Here is an 18,453-nt window from a genome sequence, read left to right as displayed (position 1 = left end):
GATCAACGGAACAGATGCGGCATTTGGTTCAAAAATCAGAACTGTCAACACAGATTAGAAAGCAGCAAACAGTAATGTTTAGAAAGCTAGGTTTGCACTCTGCTTCAGTCGTGGGAGCCCAGCAGGGTTCAAGCAGAAGTGAATCCCTCTGGATGAAGAAAGTGTCCACCCAAAACAAACAAACAAACAAACAAAAAAAAAACCCCAAATTGTGTGGCTATCAGCTATGCCTCAAAGCCAGCCCTTCCTGGCTTTCATGGAGTGGGTTTCATAACAATATCTCATCAGATATGGGTGAGCCATTGTTGCAGTATTATTAGGCTCCCTCTTGCTACTTTCTAATGGCTCATCTGCAAATCTGTCAATCTATTCATCCATCATTCTGTTCTAGCTATCTGTCTACATCCATCCCTCTATCCAGCCTATATATCTATCTCTCCATCCATCCATCCATCCATCTACAATTGCAGGCAGGCAGGCAGGCAGGCAGACAGACAGACGGATGATGGATGGAGAGAGAGAGAAAGAGAGAGAGATACATAAAAGGATGGATGGATGGAGAGATAGACATACAGGATGGATGGATGGATGGATGGAGAGAGAGAGATACATAAAAGGATGGATGGATAGATGGTATACAGTATGTCTATCTCTCCATCCATCCATCATCTGTCCATCCATCTTATATCTGTTTATCTCTCCATCCATCCATCCTTTTATGTATCTGTCTCTCCATCCATCTGCCTGCCTGCCTGCCTGTCTATCATCCATCTGTCTTATCTCTCATCCATGTCCATCTATCTGTCTGTCTGTCTGTCTCCATCAGTCATATCTCTTTCTCTATCTTACTATCCATCCATCCATCTTCCATCCATCCATCTACCTTACTACCCATCCATTTGTCTTATCTATCCATCTACTGTCCATCCATGTCTGTGACTGTCCGTCCGTCCATCCATCCATCCATCCATCCATCCATCCATCCATCCATCCATCGATCGTATCTTATTTTTCTGCCACTTTGATTAGACCCATAGAAATGAAATACAAAACCCTAAAATAAGATGAGTACAGTTTAAAAAGTAAACACCCACTCCTGCAGGCAGGTGGGAGGGGAAACCAGGAAAAATATATCTCCTTTTTCAAATGCAATGCACCTCTTGGTGCTTTCCCCCACCCTTCTTCACTTGCTAACAGTGAATATTCAGCAAAAGGATGACCTCTTCCACATAAAAATTGGAGCAAATTATCATGACCATAATCACTTCTGTGATCCAAAGTGGACCGTTTCTAACTTGCCCTCTTTCTTTCGGAATTAATCAGCCTTACTTTTTTCTCCCCACCCTTCCCATGTCTCTCCGTTTATGCCCCAACCTCAACCCTCTTTTTTTAAAAAAACCAGTTTGACCTCCTGGAATGGTTGCAGAGTTCAAAACCCACCCTTTCGGAGCGTGGCCAGCTCTTGGAGTCCATCCACATGGGACTCAAGACCTGTGGCTTTGAGCCTGAGAAGGACGTCTTAATGCCTTTTTCCATCTTCTGCAAACACGGGGTTTGCCTCCTCCAGTATCAGTTTCCTGACCACTACAGTAGTTTTTTGAGGCTCCTTCTTCAAAGTAAGTGCCACCTCAACTTTTAGGGCTGCCTGGGGAATTCTGGGAGTTGAAGTCCCCACATGGCTGGCTGGGGAATTCTGGGAGTTGAAGTCCCCACATGGCTGGCTGGGGAATTCTGGGAGTTGAAGTCCCCACATGGCTGCCTGGGGAATTCTGGGAGTTGAAGTCCCCACATGGCTGCCTGGGGAATTCTGGGAGTTGAAGTCCCCACATGGCTGGCTGGGGAATTCTGGGAGTTGAAGTCCACACATGGCTGCCTGGGGAATTCTGGGAGTCAAAGTCCCCACATGGCTGGCTGGGGAATTCTGGGAGTTGAAGTCCCCACATGGCTGCCTGGGGAATTCTGGGAGTCGAAGTCCCCACATGGCTGGCTGGGGAATTCTGGGAGTTGAAGTCCACACATGGCTGCCTGGAGAATTCTGGTAATTGAAGTCCACACATGGCTGGCTGGGGAATTCTGGGAGTTATTTTAAGAAACACTGTTTTAATGTGTACCAGGTAGTCCTTGACTTACAAAAGTCCGCTTAGCGATCGTTCGAAGATAGAACAGCCCTGAAAAAAAGTGACTTATGACCATTTTCACACGGCAGCCTCCCCCATGGTCACCAGGGATCAAAATTCAGATGCTTAGCTGACTCCTATTTATGACGGTTACAGTGATCGCCTTTTGCAAATGTTTGACAAGCAAAGTCAGTGGGGGAACCAGATTCACCGAACAACTGTGTGACTAACTTATAACAACAGCCGTGATTCACTTAACAATGGTGGCAAGAAAGGTCGTAAAATGGGGCAAAGCTCACTTAGCCACTGTCTCACTTAGCAAAATAATTTTTTTGGCTCAATTGTCATAAGTCGAGGACTACCTGTCATTAGCTTTCGAGCCCATCTCATAACTTATAGGACTAGAAACCTGTGCCCCTTAAAACGTTGTGGAAAGAAAGTTTGAGGAAATTGGATTTCCTAAGTGTCTCAGTCCGTTCTTATTCCGCACTCTTTTAATAGCAGGTGTTCATACAACAGAGATACCTTTATAGAATAGCAGCGAGCTATTAATACAGTAGTGGCCAAAATTGTGGAAACCTTTTGGGAAAAGTGTATTTTTGAGGTATGATGGCTAATAACAACACTTTTTTTTTTTGGGAGTTTCAGGATAATCCTATTCCACTGCTGAAATGGCCTGGGAATAGCCCAGACCTTCATCCAATTGAAAATCTATGGAGCCGACTAAAGAAACTTGTTAGTCAGAAGGGACCCAGCAATAAAACCCAGTTAATAGAAGCCATCATTCAATCTTGGTTTCACATAATAACAGCTGCAGAACTAAAAGACTTGGTTCACTCCATGGGAAGACGTTTTAAGGCCGTCATTCACGCTGAAGGTTACCCAACTAAGTATTAACTGACATGGGGATCATTTTTGTACATCTCGTTTTTTCTATGGTGATAATTTTTGTATATCTCATTTTTCCTACGTGTTTCACTTTTCTTCTTTATACTGTAACTGCTATTCTAATAGCAAATCCTTCATCAAAGTGATTGCATGACATTCTTGATTCAATTATCTTTCCATTGATATATCATTTTATGGTACTACTCCCAAAAAATGTGATCCTATTAGCTAGTTTTAGAAAATACACTTTTCCCAAAAGGTTTCCACAATTTTGGCCACTACTGTATATTGAACTGAATTCAGTATCGGTGTAAAATTTTTAATTTTGGTTTGAATTTTCTGCCCAGGTTCTTCAGATCGGCTCCTGAGCCCTGACTGTTGGAAAGCATCTCTTAAAGCTTTGGGCTGCCCTACTTCCACCGCAGCAAAAGAAAACATTAGGAAATCGATGGCTAACTCAAGCATCCCAATGCAGCCTTCAACGGAGCCAATTTTATCACCTGAACAGGTGAGCAGTCCGTGTGCGCACTGGTTCTGTTACAATGCTTTTAAAGAACCACCTTAGACCAGGGGTGTCAAACTCGATTTCATTGAGGGCCGCATTAGGGTTGGGTTGGACCTCGGCGGAGGGCTGGGCGTGGCCAGGGTGGGTGTGGCCAGCTCAACGTGACTTGTGTCGGGGATGCCTGTGGCGGCGTGAGCGCTCTGCCAGCGAAAACGGAGCTCGGGAAGGCCGCGGGCTGATCCTTCGCTGTTTCCAGGGCGGCCCTACAGACCAGATCTAAGCACCCCGTAGGCCCGATCTGGCCTGTGTGCCTTGAATTCGACACTTGATTGTCTGGAATTTAATAGTAAATAAGGAAAGCGCATATTGTGGCTCATCAGCGGCCTGTGCAGCTAGTAGCTGATTCAGACAGTGAAGAGGCTGATGTGGTGCTGCGCCAGCAGCCTGGGCAGCTGGCACTCAAGTCAGACAATGAGGCTGGAGAAGATGTGGTGCCAGAGGCAGGGATTCAGCCAGGGCCTTCAGAAGCTCCTATAAGTGAAGAGGAAGAAGAGGAGGAGCCTCTTCTCGATGCACGGGCACGCAGAGCTGCCAAAAGGCAGGAGTGGCTCCTCAGGAGGAGGTGTCCTCGAGAGTAAGGTTTGGGGCTAATTGGCCACTCCCTTAGCCTATTTAAGGAAGGACGACGACTGAGGCAATTTGCAGGGAACAACTTCATTCACTCTCCTTCGCGTCCTGATCTTAGTTCTCTTATCAGTTTCCTGCAAATTGCTTCTGGGCTTTCTGCCAACCATAGTAAGGTTACGATTATTTATTCTTTGGATTCTTGTAGGCTGTTAAGAAAGTTAATTAACAGCTTTTGTTTGAAAAAGACTGATTTAATTTAGTAAACTACGGTTTGTACAGACTTTGTGTGTGCTGCATTCTTTGGGGTCCGGAGCTGGGGCAGAACAGAGCAGGAAAAAAAAAAGTTGTAAAAGTCCAGCCAGGAGTTATAAATTAGGCCATAAGTCAACTACAGATACTCCTCGACTTACAAGAGTTTTGTTGAACTTTGACCGTTCAAAGTTACAACGGCACTGAAAAAAGTGACTTACGACCGTTTTTCACACGACCGTTGCAGCATCCCTATGGTCACATGATCAAAATTCAGATGCTTGGCCACTGATTCATATTTATGACAGTCTCAGTATCTTGGGGTCATGTGATTCCCTTTTGCGATCTTCTCACAAGCAAAGTTAATGAGGAAGCCAGATTCACTTAACAACCATGCCACTAACTTAACAACTGCGGTGATTCACTTAACAACTGTGTTAGGAAAGGTCGTAAAATGGGACAAAGCTCGCTTAACAACTGTCTCGCTTAGCAACAGGAATGTTGGGGGTCAATTTTTGGTTGTAAATCAAGGATTACCTGTATCCAAAATCCTGTTGTGAAAAAGGTTTTGGCACTTACCGCAAAAGAATTACCCATCATTGCTGTACAGGTAGTCCTTGAGTTACGACCACAATTGAGCCCAAAATTTCTGTTTTTAAGTGAGACATTTGTTAAGTGAGTTTTGCCCCATTTTACGACTTTTCATGCCACTGTTGTTAAGTGAATCATTTCAGTTGTTAAATTAGTAACACGGTTGTTAAATGAATCTGGCTTCCCCATTGACTGTGCTTGTCAGAAAGTCCGCAAAGGATGATCACATCACCTTGGGACAATTGGACCAATATGGACCAATTGACAAGCATCTGAATTTTGATCATGTGATCATGGGTATGCTGGAAAGGTCGTAACTGTGAAACATGGCCATGTCACTTTGTCAGTGTGGTTGTAAATTTGAACAGTCACTAAATGGACAGTTGTAAGTCAAGGACTACATCTAATAATTAGCTACCATTTGAGGGCTTACACAGGAGGAAAAACAGATTTTCTCCCATTAACAAATACCCCCCTTAATTGGATAAATGGCCTGGATATTGACCTATAGAACATTTACTTTATTTTCATGAACCAATATATTTTACAATATAACTCACAACAGTCACTAAGTGAACTGTTGTAAGTCAAAGACTACCTGTATAAGCCATGTAAGTCAGTTGTCAATGATTTGGAAATGGATTTGGAGCTCTAACCTGCAGCTAATTTCTTCCTGAATGTTCCTTCTGTAAGAAGGAGAAAGTAGAACTCTTGAAACAGCACATTTCAAAAGGATTCTTTTATTGAGTAGAAAATGATAGCAGAACAAAGGCAAAGCAGACTCTAAATCCCCTCAGGAAATACAGTTAGAAATAAGGCATTAGGAGCCCCTCCCCTGGTCAGATGTGGATTCAGCCAATCCACAGGGGTGAAGATGTTGTTGTAACGGCCGTCCTGAGAAATAGATAAGGCAGCATCAGGGTTATTTTCTACTAGCTTCATAGTGAAACAACCAACACTATTGTGGTCCGCCAGCAGCCTGCGGAGCTGGCAGCGGAGTCGGACAGCGATGAGGCCGAGGAAGAACAGGGGCGAGTCCTGGAGGCTGGGGAAGGACCAGATGAGGGCTCTGCGTCGGAGGCAGAGATGGGGCTAGGGCCATCGGGGAGTGATGTGCGGACTCTGGAGCCTCCAGAGGCTGACAGCAGAGAGGCAGAGGAACAGGAGGAGCCTGTTCCTAGTGCACACATGAGAAGAGCTGCCAGAAGGAGCAGCTACAGCAAAGAGGACGACTCGGGAGTAGGGCCAAGAGATGATTGGCCCCTCCCATAAGGCTTAAAAGACCAACAACGGCTCTTGGGCTCTTTGTCGGAAAACAACTTTGATAGACTTGTTCTTGTCTTGCTGCACTTATCTCTGGTCAGCATCTTCTGCTTCTGAACTTTTGCCAAGAGAAGCCTTTGGCAGTTTGCCTAATTATACCAAGGTTGGTGATTAGACTGAAGAATTTGTGTTATGAAGAATTTGTTTTAATTTAGTTTGGACTACGCTGAGAATGAGTTAATTCTCAGTTGTTCTAATAAAGTCTGTTTGTTTTGGAACTGTTTGCGTCTAATATTACTTGGGCCTGGGTCACAACACACACGGCCCTTCCTCCCTTAATACATTCCACGAAAAGTGAGAAAATCGTAAAGCGGCCAGGCGCCAGGATAAAGGTAATAAAATAGCAGCTGTCAAAGGAAATAGGAAGAGGATACATTCAAGGGTCTCTCCTCCCCACCCCACCCCAATTGTATGGCAGTATCACTTCAGGGACCTGACACCTTCTTTTCTTCCCAGGTCACGGAGACCATCGAGTGGATTTCTGACTACTTCCTCAAACTCCGGTTGTCCTCTCAAGACTATCAAAGTTTTGGATTATTTTCCAAGTGGGCCCCTTACATACCTCACGTCCGACGTCTCATGCAGTATCTGATCCATCGTCTAATTGACTCAAGAATGGAGACCTTATCACGGGAGCCCGTAGGCAGCAACAGGGTATTTGAAGGTAAGGAAGTTTGGTGATGATCATTGTCACACTTTATCGAACCTCATAAAAACGGAATGTTCCCTAGTAATTCACCGAAATGCTGGAAATGTAAGAGTAACTATGGAACATACTATCACCTCTGGTGGACCTGCCCAGTGGCAAAGAAATTCTGGGCTAAAGTTAAGGCTTAGGACCTGGTTATCTACGGGACCGCCTACTACCACCAATAGCCTCCCACCGGCCAGTACGCTCTCATAGAGAGGGACTCCTCCGGGTGCCGTCAGCCAAACAATGTCGGCTGGCGACCCCTAGGGGGAGAGCCTTCTCTGTGGGGGCACCTACCGTCTGGAATGAGCTCCCCCCAGAGATACGGAGGATCCCGGATCTGCGCACCTTCCGCCGCGCTGTGAAGACTCTTTTATTCCATCAAGCAGGCTTGGCCTAATCTCCTCCCTCTTTTAATATATAAATTTTAAATCTGTTCTTAAATTATTGGGGTGTTTTAATTTGTCTGGGCCAAAATGATTTAATTTGATTTTAACTGGTTTTTTAAATTTTTGTATTTATGTATTTTATTGCTTGGCTGTTCACCGCCCTGAGTCCTTCGGGAGTAGGGCGGTATACAAATCAAATAAACATAAACAAATATAAACAAAAAGTGGATAGAGGAAATAATTCAGAATTCAATAAAGGGAGAACCTGAGCAGTTTTTAGTAGGGATTTCCATAGAAAACTATACCAAGGAAATACATTATTTAATATTACATATACTGGCAGCAGCCTGCATAGTCTATGCGCAAAATTGGAAGAGGGAAAATCCACCATCAGATTTAATTAGAAAAATTTTAGAATGTGCAGAGATGGACAAACTAACAAAAGAACTCAAGGAGAAAGAGGATACAGAATATTACAAAGTGTGGTGTAGATGGTATGAATGGTTGGAGAATAGGAAAAATGAGAAAGAGGAATAAAGGAGAGGGGGGGAAAATGTTGAAGATCAAGGTACAATGTAGATGAAATAAAGATGGAATAAGACAAAATTAAAATATGTGTAAATAGATGTAAATAGCAAGAAAGGATCACTTCGAAGCAGCTGTAGGAAAAAGTGATAGGTATATAAATGTTGTGTGTTTGTGTCTTGTTTTAATGTATTCAAAATAAAAAAACTTAAAAAAAAAAACCTGAACCTGGCCAGGAGTATCCAAGAACCAGGCCAAAACGTAGGGTTCCAGATTTATTGGGTATCTGGTTTTTTTTTATTTGTTTGTTTATTAAATTTATATGCTGCCCATCTCGCGTGGTGATGACCCGGGATAGGACATGAAGGCCACACAGCCAGCTGAGAGTTCAAACTTCCCTTTAATGTTCCAAATTTCCTCCCAAATGCTCCCATGTTCTTGGCAAGTCCAAGAACAAAGTGCGTGCACACATACGGCAGCCTCTGGCTACGCGCAGTCCAGTAAAGCAAAGGAACAGGGAAATGACTCTATGAAATAAGGAACAAACAATGAGTCCACGAAGGAACAAGTCGCCGAGTCCATGAAGCAAGGAAGAAGCAATGCAGTCCTGCAAACTCCAGATGTCTGCAATGGCACACAAAACCCTACAAATTCAGCGTTGTTCCCGACAAACGCCCCTCACCACAGCGTCTCTTAAATTTCAGTCCCCAGCTGTGCCTTGTAAAGAGAAGCGGGGTGTTTTCCTCCCGAGTCGTTGGGTTGGCCTGCGCTGTTCCTGCCTTCTCTCCGTTCTCCATGCTCAGGGATCAGGAGGGGACGGTCCTTGTTCATCGCCTGAGCTCCGTCTCCTCATTTCCACTGCTTGTTCTTTCTCGGTCATCCTGCCCCCTGTTCCTCCCTGCTAACAAGCTGTCCCAATCCTGAGGGGCCTTGGGTTGCCTTGGCCTTCTCCCCACATTCCTCCGAAGCCAACAAAGCTGCCCCCTCGATCTCAGTCTGCTCTAGCTCTGGCTCCTCCTCCGCAGATTCAGGCTTCAATGGGTGCATGACATTGCTGTCCGAAGGGGCTCTGGCTGGCTTACTATGTAGTAAAAAAAAATAAAAATAGAGGTATCAAAACAATTATAAATATAAAAACAATGCAGGTCATGTATTCTGCCTAATGGTAGAGTAAGCCTTGTCTCAACCCATGTTTACTCCCGTGAAAGGAAGACACATTTATGTGGGAAACGGGAGAAAGCTAAGAACAATTTCCATTTTCTGTGCTGCCCCTTTTGGAATTCCTTACAAAAGTTGGACATGTGTAGTTGGAAGCAATTTACTAGAAGTTTCTCTTTCTCTCTCTCTCTCTTCTTTTCAGCTTTGCATTCTCTGTTTTTAACTACCATTCAACTCTTCAAGCCATGGCTTGAGGTTTTAGAGGGGGAAGACACAAGGTAAGTGGGAAGCTGTTTAGGAGGTCAAAGAAAGTAGAATTGACCTGGGATCTCCACCTATTTGGAGGATGGTGGACACCTTGTAAATTTTAAGCATGTGTTTTTGGTTTCCTCTCCTCTCCTCTCCTCTCCTCTCCTCCTCTCCTCTCCTCTCCTCTCCTCTCCTCTCCTCTCCTCCTCTCCTCTCCTCTCCTCTCCTCTCCTCTCCTCTCCTCTCCTCTCCTCTCCTCTCCTCTCCTCTCCTCTCCTCTCCTCTCCTCTCCTCTCCTCTCCTCTCCTCTCCTCTCCCCTCCCCTCTCCTCTCTTCTTCCCCCTCTCTCTTTCCTCTCCCCTCCTCTCTCTTCTCTCTCCTCTCCTCTCTTCTCCTCTCCTCTCTCTTTCCTCTCCCCTCTCCTTTCCTCTCTCCTCTCCTCTCTCTTCTCTCCACTCCCCTCTCCTCCTCTCTCCTCTCTTCTCCTCTCTTCTCCCCCTCTCTCTTTTCTCTCCTCTCTCTTCTCTCCCCTCTCCTCTCCTCTCTTATCCCCCTCTCTCTTTCCTCTCCTCTCCCCTCTCTCTCTCCTCTCCCCTCCCCTCTCTCGCTCCTCTCCCCTCTCCTCTCTTCTCCCCCTCTCTCTTTCCTCTCCTCTCTCCTCTCTCTTCTCTCCCCTCTCCTCTCTTATCCCTTCTCTCTCTTTCCTCTCCCCTCCCCTCCCCTCTCTGTCTTCTCTCCTCTCTCTCTCCTCTCCCCTCTCCTCTCTTCTCTCTCTCTCTCTTTCCTCTCCTCTCTCCTCTCTCTTCTCTCCCCTCTCCTCTCCTTTGTTATCCCCTCTCTCTCTTTCCTCTCCCCTCCCCTCTCCTCCTCTCTCCATTCTCCTCTCCTCTCTCTCTTTCCCCTCCCCTCCCCACTCCTCTCTCCTCTCTCTAGCAATCAGCGTTGCTATCCATGGCTGGAAAGTGACTCCTCCATTGCATCAACTATGGTGGAATTGTTTGCGTCCAGCGTAGCTGTTTTACACAACGGTTTTAAAGGTAAGAAGATTGAGCGCTGGGATCTCAGTGGCTTCATGGGTCAGACACTCACAAGGTGGCCCTTTATGTCACACATATGGACTAATTCCTCCTTTAAAAAAAAATTATCCCCTGTACGGGGTCCTTGGTACTCTCCGAGCTTGGTTGTTTTCTTACAGACTTTTCATTACCAAACTAGGTAACATCATCAGTGCTAGTGAGTCTTAGCTCTGATGGTACTGCCTAGTTTGGTGATGAAACGCCTGCAAGAAAGCAACCAAGCTCAGAGAGCACCACAGTCGTCCTCCTCCCTTTCTCCTCCTCCATGCCTCAGACCCCACTCCCTTCTAGTACTGGTGACGTTACCTAGTTGGGTAATGAAACGTCTGCAAGAAAACCACCAAGCTCAGAGAGCAACAAGGACCGCTCATTTCAACCCTGAGCTACAAATATCCTTTTCTATTCATTTTTTTTTTAAATTGTCGTAGATAAGGTGCTGCCAAGCGACCCCGGAATCCTTTGGCTTCTTGTGATGCACTACTCTGAGTCGTACACGGCGCCCAAAATGCCGGAGCACATTCTTCACATATTCCATACGGAATTGGGGCGCCTGCCCTGGAAGGAGGTTCATCCGGATCAGCACCTCATGGAGAAATTCTTTAAGGTAATTGCTTACGGCTGGTGAGCACAACGCAGGAAGAGGCGAAAGGAAAGGACGCCTCCCTTAAGATCCGACCTTCCTTCTCGCGTCTTCAAATTATCTGAGGCTTTTAAAAATCTCTCTTGTGTGTTCATCGAATGGGGTGGGGGGTGGGGGGAAACAGTATAGCAAGGAAAATAGGCTTGGTGGTCGTGGAAAAGGATGATTGGACGGAGGAGCCAAATAGAAAAACAGAAGGATGGGAGGAATCAGGATTTTACTGAAGGTCCTTCCTTCCTTCCTTCCTTCCTTCCTTCCTTCCTTCCTTCCTTCCTTCCTTCCTTCCTTCCTTCCTTCCTTCCTTCCTTCCTTCCTTCCTTCCTTCCTTCCTTCTTCCCCCCTCCCTCCCACATCCTTCTTTCCACCCTCCCACTCTTCCCATTACCCCTCCCTTCCTATTGTCCTTCCTCCCTCCCCATTGTCCCTCCCTCCCTATTGTCCTTCCTTCCTATCTCCCTCCCCATCATCCCTCCCTCCCCATTGTCCTTTCTTCCTTCCTATCTCCCTCCCTCCCCATTCTCCCTCCCTCCCTATTGTCTTTCCTTCCCTCCTCCCTCCCTCCCTATTGTCCGTCCTTCCTATCTCCCTCCCTCCCTATTATCCTTCCTTCCTATCTCTCTCCCTCTTGTCTTTCCTTCCTTCCTATCTCCCTCCCTCCCCATTCTCCCTCCCTCCCTATTGTCTTTCCTTCCCTCCCCCCTCCCTCCCTATTGTCGGTCATTCCTATCTCCCTCCCTCCCTATTATCCTTCCTTCCTTCCTATCTCTCTCCCTCCCCATTCTCCCTCCCTCCCTGTTGTCTTTCCTCCCTCTCTCCCCATTGTCCCTCCCTCCCTATTGTCCTTCCTTCCTTCCTTCCTTCCTTCCTCCCTCCCTCCCTCCCTCCCTCCCTCCCTTCCTCCCTTCCTTCCTTCCTATCTCCTTCCCTCCCTCCCTCTTTCCCTGCCTATTTTCATTCCTTCTTCCTTCCCTCCCTCCATCTTTTCCTTCCTCCCTCCCTCCCTCCCTCCTCCTCCTCCTTCTCCCTTCCTTCCTTCCTCCTTGCCCCCACCCTCCCTTTTTCCTTTTTTTTTTTTTTTTTTGGTCCTAGGTAGAAAGAGGCAGCCCCAAGAGTTGTTTCCTGTTCCTGGGCTCAGTGCTGTGTGAGGTCAACTGGATCAGTGTCCTGGCTGACGCCTGGGATCCCACCCCACTCCCGGACACCCACAGCCTGATTGTGTGCCTGCTTTATATGGTGATCCTGCTGGCCAAAGAGGAAGAGCTGATCACCAAAGAGGTAAGTTCCCCTACTATGTGTGCTCCATTCCTGGTGGCTTCCAGGACACATCCATCAAATCTTCTTGATAGCAGAGACGTTTTTCCTCGAACGAAGCGAAATACATCTCTCCCAGGATGGTGTTGCAGGATCCGATCTGAGTCGGTTGCCAGGATCAAAAGTTTATTCTACCAAGCTTTCGGGCTCATGCTGGTCTGCTGCCTTGAGCCAGGGGTCTTGTGGCCCCTCCAGCAGGCGAATCAGAGGAGGAGGAGGAGGCGTGGGAGTCAGGATCAGGCATCAAGGCAACTGAGGGCTCCGAGGGGGAAGAGGGAACGGATGCACAGAAGGCAGAGGAGAGGAGAGCAGTGGAAATCTATGGGCCGGTCCTTGGGACGGAAGAGCCACCACTGCTAATGAAGCCCCACCCCTTAGCTCTAGAAATAAAAGGCAGGGGGCGGAGATGAATAGATGTGGCAGACAACTACTCATCTCCCTGCCGGACAGACTTGTTAACCTGCGGTGAGAGAGAAACTTTTTGCCGGGGCTGCTGGTGCTTCTAATAAAGGAACCATTGATTTAAATACAGGGGGTTTGTCGTGTTTGAGGAGCTGGGTCAGAACAAGGGGTTGGCCTAGAAGACCTCCAAGGTCCCTTCCAACCTTATGTTCTAATTTTTCTGGTAAAGAGCAAATTAAATAATGGGGAGGACGATCTTGATCGCGGTGCTTAATTAAACATTAAATTCAATTACATTTAGATTCTGTTCTGGACCTTTTTTCCCTTGGGTTTATCTACTTTGGATTGAAGGTCCTATTCACGCAGAACTTGGCTTGAAACCTCCCCATCACCTGTCTAAATGGGAAGCTCACCAAGTCTTCTCTTTACGCCCAAAGCCAGTCAGATAAACGAGGCTTGAGTCTTGGTTTAAACTTCCTGGTTTAAGCAGATGTTTTGGGGGGTACAGAATCTTCTTTTGGGTTTCCTTCCAGTTTGAAAAAAAAAAAAAAAACTTCACGTGACAAGTGAAGCCCTTGAGATCCTTGGGAGAATCCCAAAACCTGGTTAAACCATCAATTTGCATTGATCTTCTTGGATTTCGGAGGACCGGAGCTGATACTGGGTCAAGCTGGGCTTTGAAGAATCCACAAAGATAGAATAGAATAGAATAGAATAGAATAGAATAGAATAGAATAGAATAGAATAGAATAGAATAGAATAGAATAGAATAGAATAGAATAGAATAGAATAGAATAGAATAGAATAGAATAGAATAGAATAAGTGGAGTGGAGAGTGGAGTGGAGTGGAGTGGAGTGGAGTGGAGTGGAGTGGAGTGGAGTAGAGTAGAGTAGAGTAGAGTAGAGTAGAGTAGAGTAGAGTAGAGTAGAGTAGAGTAGAGTAGAGTAGAATAAATGGAATGGAATGGAATGGAATGGAATGGAATGGAATAGAATAGAATAGGACAGGACAGCACAGCACTGGACTGGACTGGACTGGACTGGACTGGACTGGACTGTAAAATAGAACAGAGAACAGAGAATAGAATAGAGCACTGATGGCCAACGTTTTCCTTACCGAATGCCCAAAGCGCACATGCGCGCACGCATGCCTGAACCTCCAAAATGCAATGAGTGTGCAGCCCCTGTGCATGTCCCATGCCCACTGCACATGTGCACATGGGCTCCCCCGCATGCCCTCCACGCATCCCCCGCCCTGGCGTGTGTGCACGCCCCCCACATGGCCCCCACATGTCCCCCTGCACGTGTGCATGCACCCTCCACATGCCCCCGGCGTATGCTCATGCGGGTCCCACACACACACACCCTGCGCATACATGCGCACCCCCGCGTGCTCCCCGCCCATCACACATGCACAGCAGAGACCTGAAGACCAGCTGGCCGGCAGGAGGCGCGTGCGTATGAGACGTCTCCCATGCCATCAGACAGGGCACTGCATGCCACATCTGCACGCGTGCCATAGGTTCGTCATCACGGGAATAGAGTAGAGTAGAGTAGAGTAGAATAGAATAAGAATAGAGTAGAGTAGAGTAGAGTAGAGTAGAGTAGGATAGAATAGCATGAGTAGAGTAGAATAAGAATAGAGTAGAGTAGAGTAGAGTAGAGTAGAATTGAATAGAATAAGTAGAGTAGAGTAGAATAGAATAGAATAAGAATAGAGTAGAGTAGAGCAGAGTAGAACAGAACAGAATAGAATAGAATAGAATAAGAGTAGAGTAAAATAAGAATAGAGTAGAGTAAGTAGAGTAGAGTAGAATTGAATAGAATAAGTAGAGTAGAGTAGAATAGAATAAGAATAGAGTAGAGTAGAGTAGAATAGAATAAGAGTAGAGTAGAGTAGAATAGAATAGAATAGAATAAGAATAGAGGAGAGGAGAGGAGAGTAGAGTAGAATTGAATAGAATAAGAGTAGAGTAGAGTAGAATGGAATAGAATAGAATAGAATAGAATAGAAAACATGGAATGTGAATGGAATAGAATAGAAAACATGGAATGTGAATGGAATGGAATAGAATGGAATGGAATGGAATAGAATAGAATAGAATAGAATAGAATAGAATAGAATAGAATAGAATAGAATAAGTGGAGTGGAGTGGAGTGGAGTGGAGTGGAGTGGAGTGGAGTGGAGTGGAGTGGAGTGGAGAGTAGAGTAGAGTAGAGTAGAGTAGAGTAGAGTAGAGTAGAGTAGAGTAGAGTAGAGTAGAGTAGAGTAGAGTAGAGTAGAGTAGAGTAGAATAAATGGAATGGAATGGAATAGAAGAATAGAATAGAATAGAATAGAATAGAATAGAATAGAAAACATGGAATGTGAATGGAATAGAATAGAAAACATGGAATGTGAATGGAATGGAATAGAATGGAATAGAATAGAATAGAATAGAATAGAATAGAATAGAATAGAATAGAATAGAATAAGTGGAGTGGAGTGGAGTGGAGTGGAGTGGAGTGGAGTGGAGTGGAGTGGAGTGGAGTGGAGTGGAGTGGAGTGGAGTGGAGTGGAGTAGAGTAGAGTAGAGTAGAGTAGAGTAGAGTAGAGTAGAGTAGAGTAGAGTAGAGTAGAGTAGAGTAGAGTAGAATAAATGGAATGGAATGGAATGGAATAGAAGAATAGAATAGAATAGAATAGAATAGAATAGAATAGAATAGAATAGAATAAGAATAGAATAAGTAGAGTAGAATAGAATAGAATAAGAATAGAGTAGAATAGAATAGAATAAGAATAGAGTAGAGTAGAATTGAATAGAATAAGAGTAGAGTAGAGTAGAGTAGAATAGAATAAGAGTAGAGTAAAGTAGAATAGAATAGAATAGAATAAGAATAGAGGAGAGGAGAGGAGAGTAGAGTAGAATTGAATAGAATAAGAGTAGAGTAGAGTAGAATGGAATGGAATAGAATAGAATAGAATAGAATAGAATAGAATAGAATAGCTGGAAGGGACCTTGGAGGTCTTCTAGTCCAACCCTCTGCCTAGGCAGGAAACCCTACACCACTTCAGACAAATGGTGATCCAACATCTTCTTAAAAACTTCCAGTGTTGGAGCATTCACAACTTCTGGAGGCAAGTTGTTCCACTGATCAATTGTTCCAATTGTCAGGAAATTTCTCCTTAGTTCTAGGTTGCTTCTCTCCTTGAAGTTGATTTGGACCAAACTCCGAGCTTGCTCAGAAGCTTCCTTGCTTCACTACTCAAAACAGATTTACTGTAGCTCTTTGGAAGTTTCCAAGTGGGGCAGAAGATGAGAGGGCTTTCCTGCCGACAATTCACAGTGGCTTAGAAGGATTCCGTCTCTAATCCCGAGGAACGTCGCACGTAGCTAGACAATAGCGTAATCTCCCTTGAAATTGTTTCATCCCTTCTTAAAGACACTTAAAAGCTAGAAGAAAAGCGGTGAGGATTTAAGCTGCCGGAGTTTGTATTCACAGAAAAGGGAAGCTCTGGGATTTATTTATTTATTGGTTCGATTTATATGCCGCCCTTCTCCGGAGACTCAGGGCGGCTTACAATGCGTTAAGCAATAGCCTTCATACTTTTGTATATTTTATACAAAGTCAGCTTATTGCCCCCTCAATCCGGGTCCTCATTTTACCTACCTCGGAAGGATGGAAGGCTGAGTCAACCTTGAGCCTGGTGAGATTCGAACTTGCAATAATTGCAGGCAGCTGGCAGCTAAGTGCTACTTTAACGGCTCTCCCAACATCCCCGCAGCGAGGATTTTCCTGTAATTGACATTTTTTTTTTTTTTGTGCACTGTATCCTCCTGCGTTTCCGTAAGGAATCGCGATCCAGAAAAAGCTCTCGCATCACTCAACTGTTTTCCGCGCAGCCTCCTTGGCTCTCTACCTGTTAACTCTTTATCCTGAATAGAGTCTTCAGTGAACTTGTTCTGACTCAGCCTCAGCAGCAGAAATTTCTGATTGAAATTCTGGTTTCAATTGCGGTTGTTGAAGAAGGAAGGCTATACCTGTAAGGGTGGGGAGAAAGGGCCCTGAATGAAACGCCCGTTTGTCTTCTCTTCTCTTCTCCTCCAGCAATCTCCGCTGCTCAACCTCCTGGGCCAGACCAGCTCCCTTCCCTGGCAGCACATCAACAGTGTGTCCTATCGGAGCATCCTGGGTTACTTCAATAGCCACTACCCTCCCGCCATCCTTCTGGCCAAGGAACCGGCCGCTGAACTGGTGGTGAAACTCTTGAAGGTGTCTGCCGGCTTCAGCACCTCACTGGACAGCAGCGGGCACCTTGTAAGCAGGTTTTCTTTCTTTCTTTCTTTCTTTCTTTCTTTCTTTCTTTCTTTCTTTCTTTCTTTCTTTCTTTCTCTTTCTTTCTTTCTTTCTTTCTTTCTTTCTTTCTTTCTTTCTTTCTTTCTTTCTTTCTTTCTTTCTCTCTCTCTCTCTCTCTCCCTCCTTTCCTTCTTTCCTTCTTTCCTTTATTTATTTATTTATTTATTTATTTATTTATTTATTTATTTATTTCTCTCAATTTATTTATTTATTTATTTATTTATTTATTTATTTATTTATTTATTTCTCTCCCTCAATTTATTTATTTATTTATTTATTTATTTATTTATTTATTTATTTCTCTCCCTCAATTTATTTATTTATTTATTTATTTATTTATTTATTTATTTATTTATTTATTTATTTATTTTCCTTCTTTCCTTCCGTCTCTCCTTCCTTCCTTCTTTTCTTCCCTCTTTCTTTCCCTCCCTCCCTCAATTTCTTTTTCTTTCTTTCTTTCCTTCTTTCTTTCTCTCCCTCCCTTCCTCAATTTATTTATTTATTTATTTATTTCTCTCCCTCCCTTCCTCAATTTCTTTCTTTCTTTCTTTCTTTCTTTCTTTCTTTCTTTCTTTCTTTCTTTCTTTCTTTCTTTCTTTCTTTCTTCTTTCTCTCTCTCTCACTTTCTTTCTCTCCTTCCTTCTTTCCTTCCCACCCTCCCTCAATTTCTTTTTTTCTTTCTTTCCTTCCTTCTTTCTCTCTCTCTCCCTCCCTCTCTTCCTTCCTCTATTTATTTCTCTCTTTCTTTCTTCTCTCTCCCCCTTCCTTCCTTCCTCCCTCTTTCTCTTTCTCTCTCTCTCCTCCCTCCCTCCAGCAAAATCTTTCTTTCCTGCCCCCCCCTCCAGGTTCCGTTGGAGGAGTGAGGACAGAGGGAGGGCCTGTCCTTCATTGTCTTTCTCCTCTCTTTAGGATGCCAGCCTCAAGTGCCAAGCCTTCATTCGGCAGTCTGTCCGCTTCCTTGGTCTTCTGGAACAAAGTGGGACGATTTCTCCAGCAGCCCTGGAGCAAGAATTCTCAAAACTGCTGGATGATATTGCCATCTTCAATCCCCCAGGTGAGTCCTGAGAAAACTGCGCTTGAGTTGAGTGGGGTGGAGAGTTGGGCGTGATCACCAGCTGTCTGCAAGGAGTATAAACCCTTCCTTTCCCCACCATCCAGTCAGAGCTGAAGAAGCTTCTTGGATGAGAAGCGAAACGTCTTCAAAGAAAAAACCAGAAAGTCCAGTTGCCTCTTGAAAAAGCACCTTTGGGACAAGCATGACCTGGATGGATGACTGAGAATCTATCCAGACTGTTATCTCCCAACCATTTCAAAGAGGCTCTTTTTCAACCAGATCTTTAACCCGCGACTCAGAAGTTCCTTTAGTTCTGTATT

General features: G+C 44.9%; 1 protein-coding gene across 2 annotated transcripts in view; it reads left to right on the top strand.

The window, feature by feature from the left end:
- Nucleotides 1–18,453, top strand: part of EPG5 (ectopic P-granules 5 autophagy tethering factor) — a 122,947-nt gene that overhangs the window by 87,385 nt on the left and 17,109 nt on the right. Inside the window, exons 31-39 of one of the 2 annotated variants that reach the window (XR_015732036.1) lie at nt 1,403–1,616; nt 3,353–3,513; nt 6,757–6,964; nt 9,266–9,341; nt 10,246–10,349; nt 10,817–10,992; nt 12,122–12,303; nt 16,831–17,040; nt 17,989–18,133. Coding sequence is in view for 1 of the 2 variants with exons in the window: in XM_060690777.2 (XP_060546760.2) it covers nt 1,403–1,616; nt 3,353–3,513; nt 6,757–6,964; nt 9,266–9,341; nt 10,246–10,349; nt 10,817–10,992; nt 12,118–12,303; nt 16,831–17,040; nt 17,989–18,133 (1,480 nt within the window). In the remaining variant the exon portion in view is untranslated. Of the gene's footprint in view, nt 1–1,402; nt 1,617–3,352; nt 3,514–6,756; nt 6,965–9,265; nt 9,342–10,245; nt 10,350–10,816; nt 10,993–12,117; nt 12,304–16,830; nt 17,041–17,988; nt 18,134–18,453 lie in introns of both variants that reach the window. The other variant, XM_060690777.2, reaches the window with a different exon arrangement.

This window comes from Pantherophis guttatus, chromosome 2 (genome assembly GCF_059756535.1).
Source record: "Pantherophis guttatus breed Tessera chromosome 2, ASM5975653v1, whole genome shotgun sequence".
In the NCBI taxonomy this organism is placed as follows: domain Eukaryota; kingdom Metazoa; phylum Chordata; class Lepidosauria; order Squamata; family Colubridae; genus Pantherophis; species Pantherophis guttatus.
This window is presented reverse-complemented; position numbering and strand designations above follow the sequence as displayed.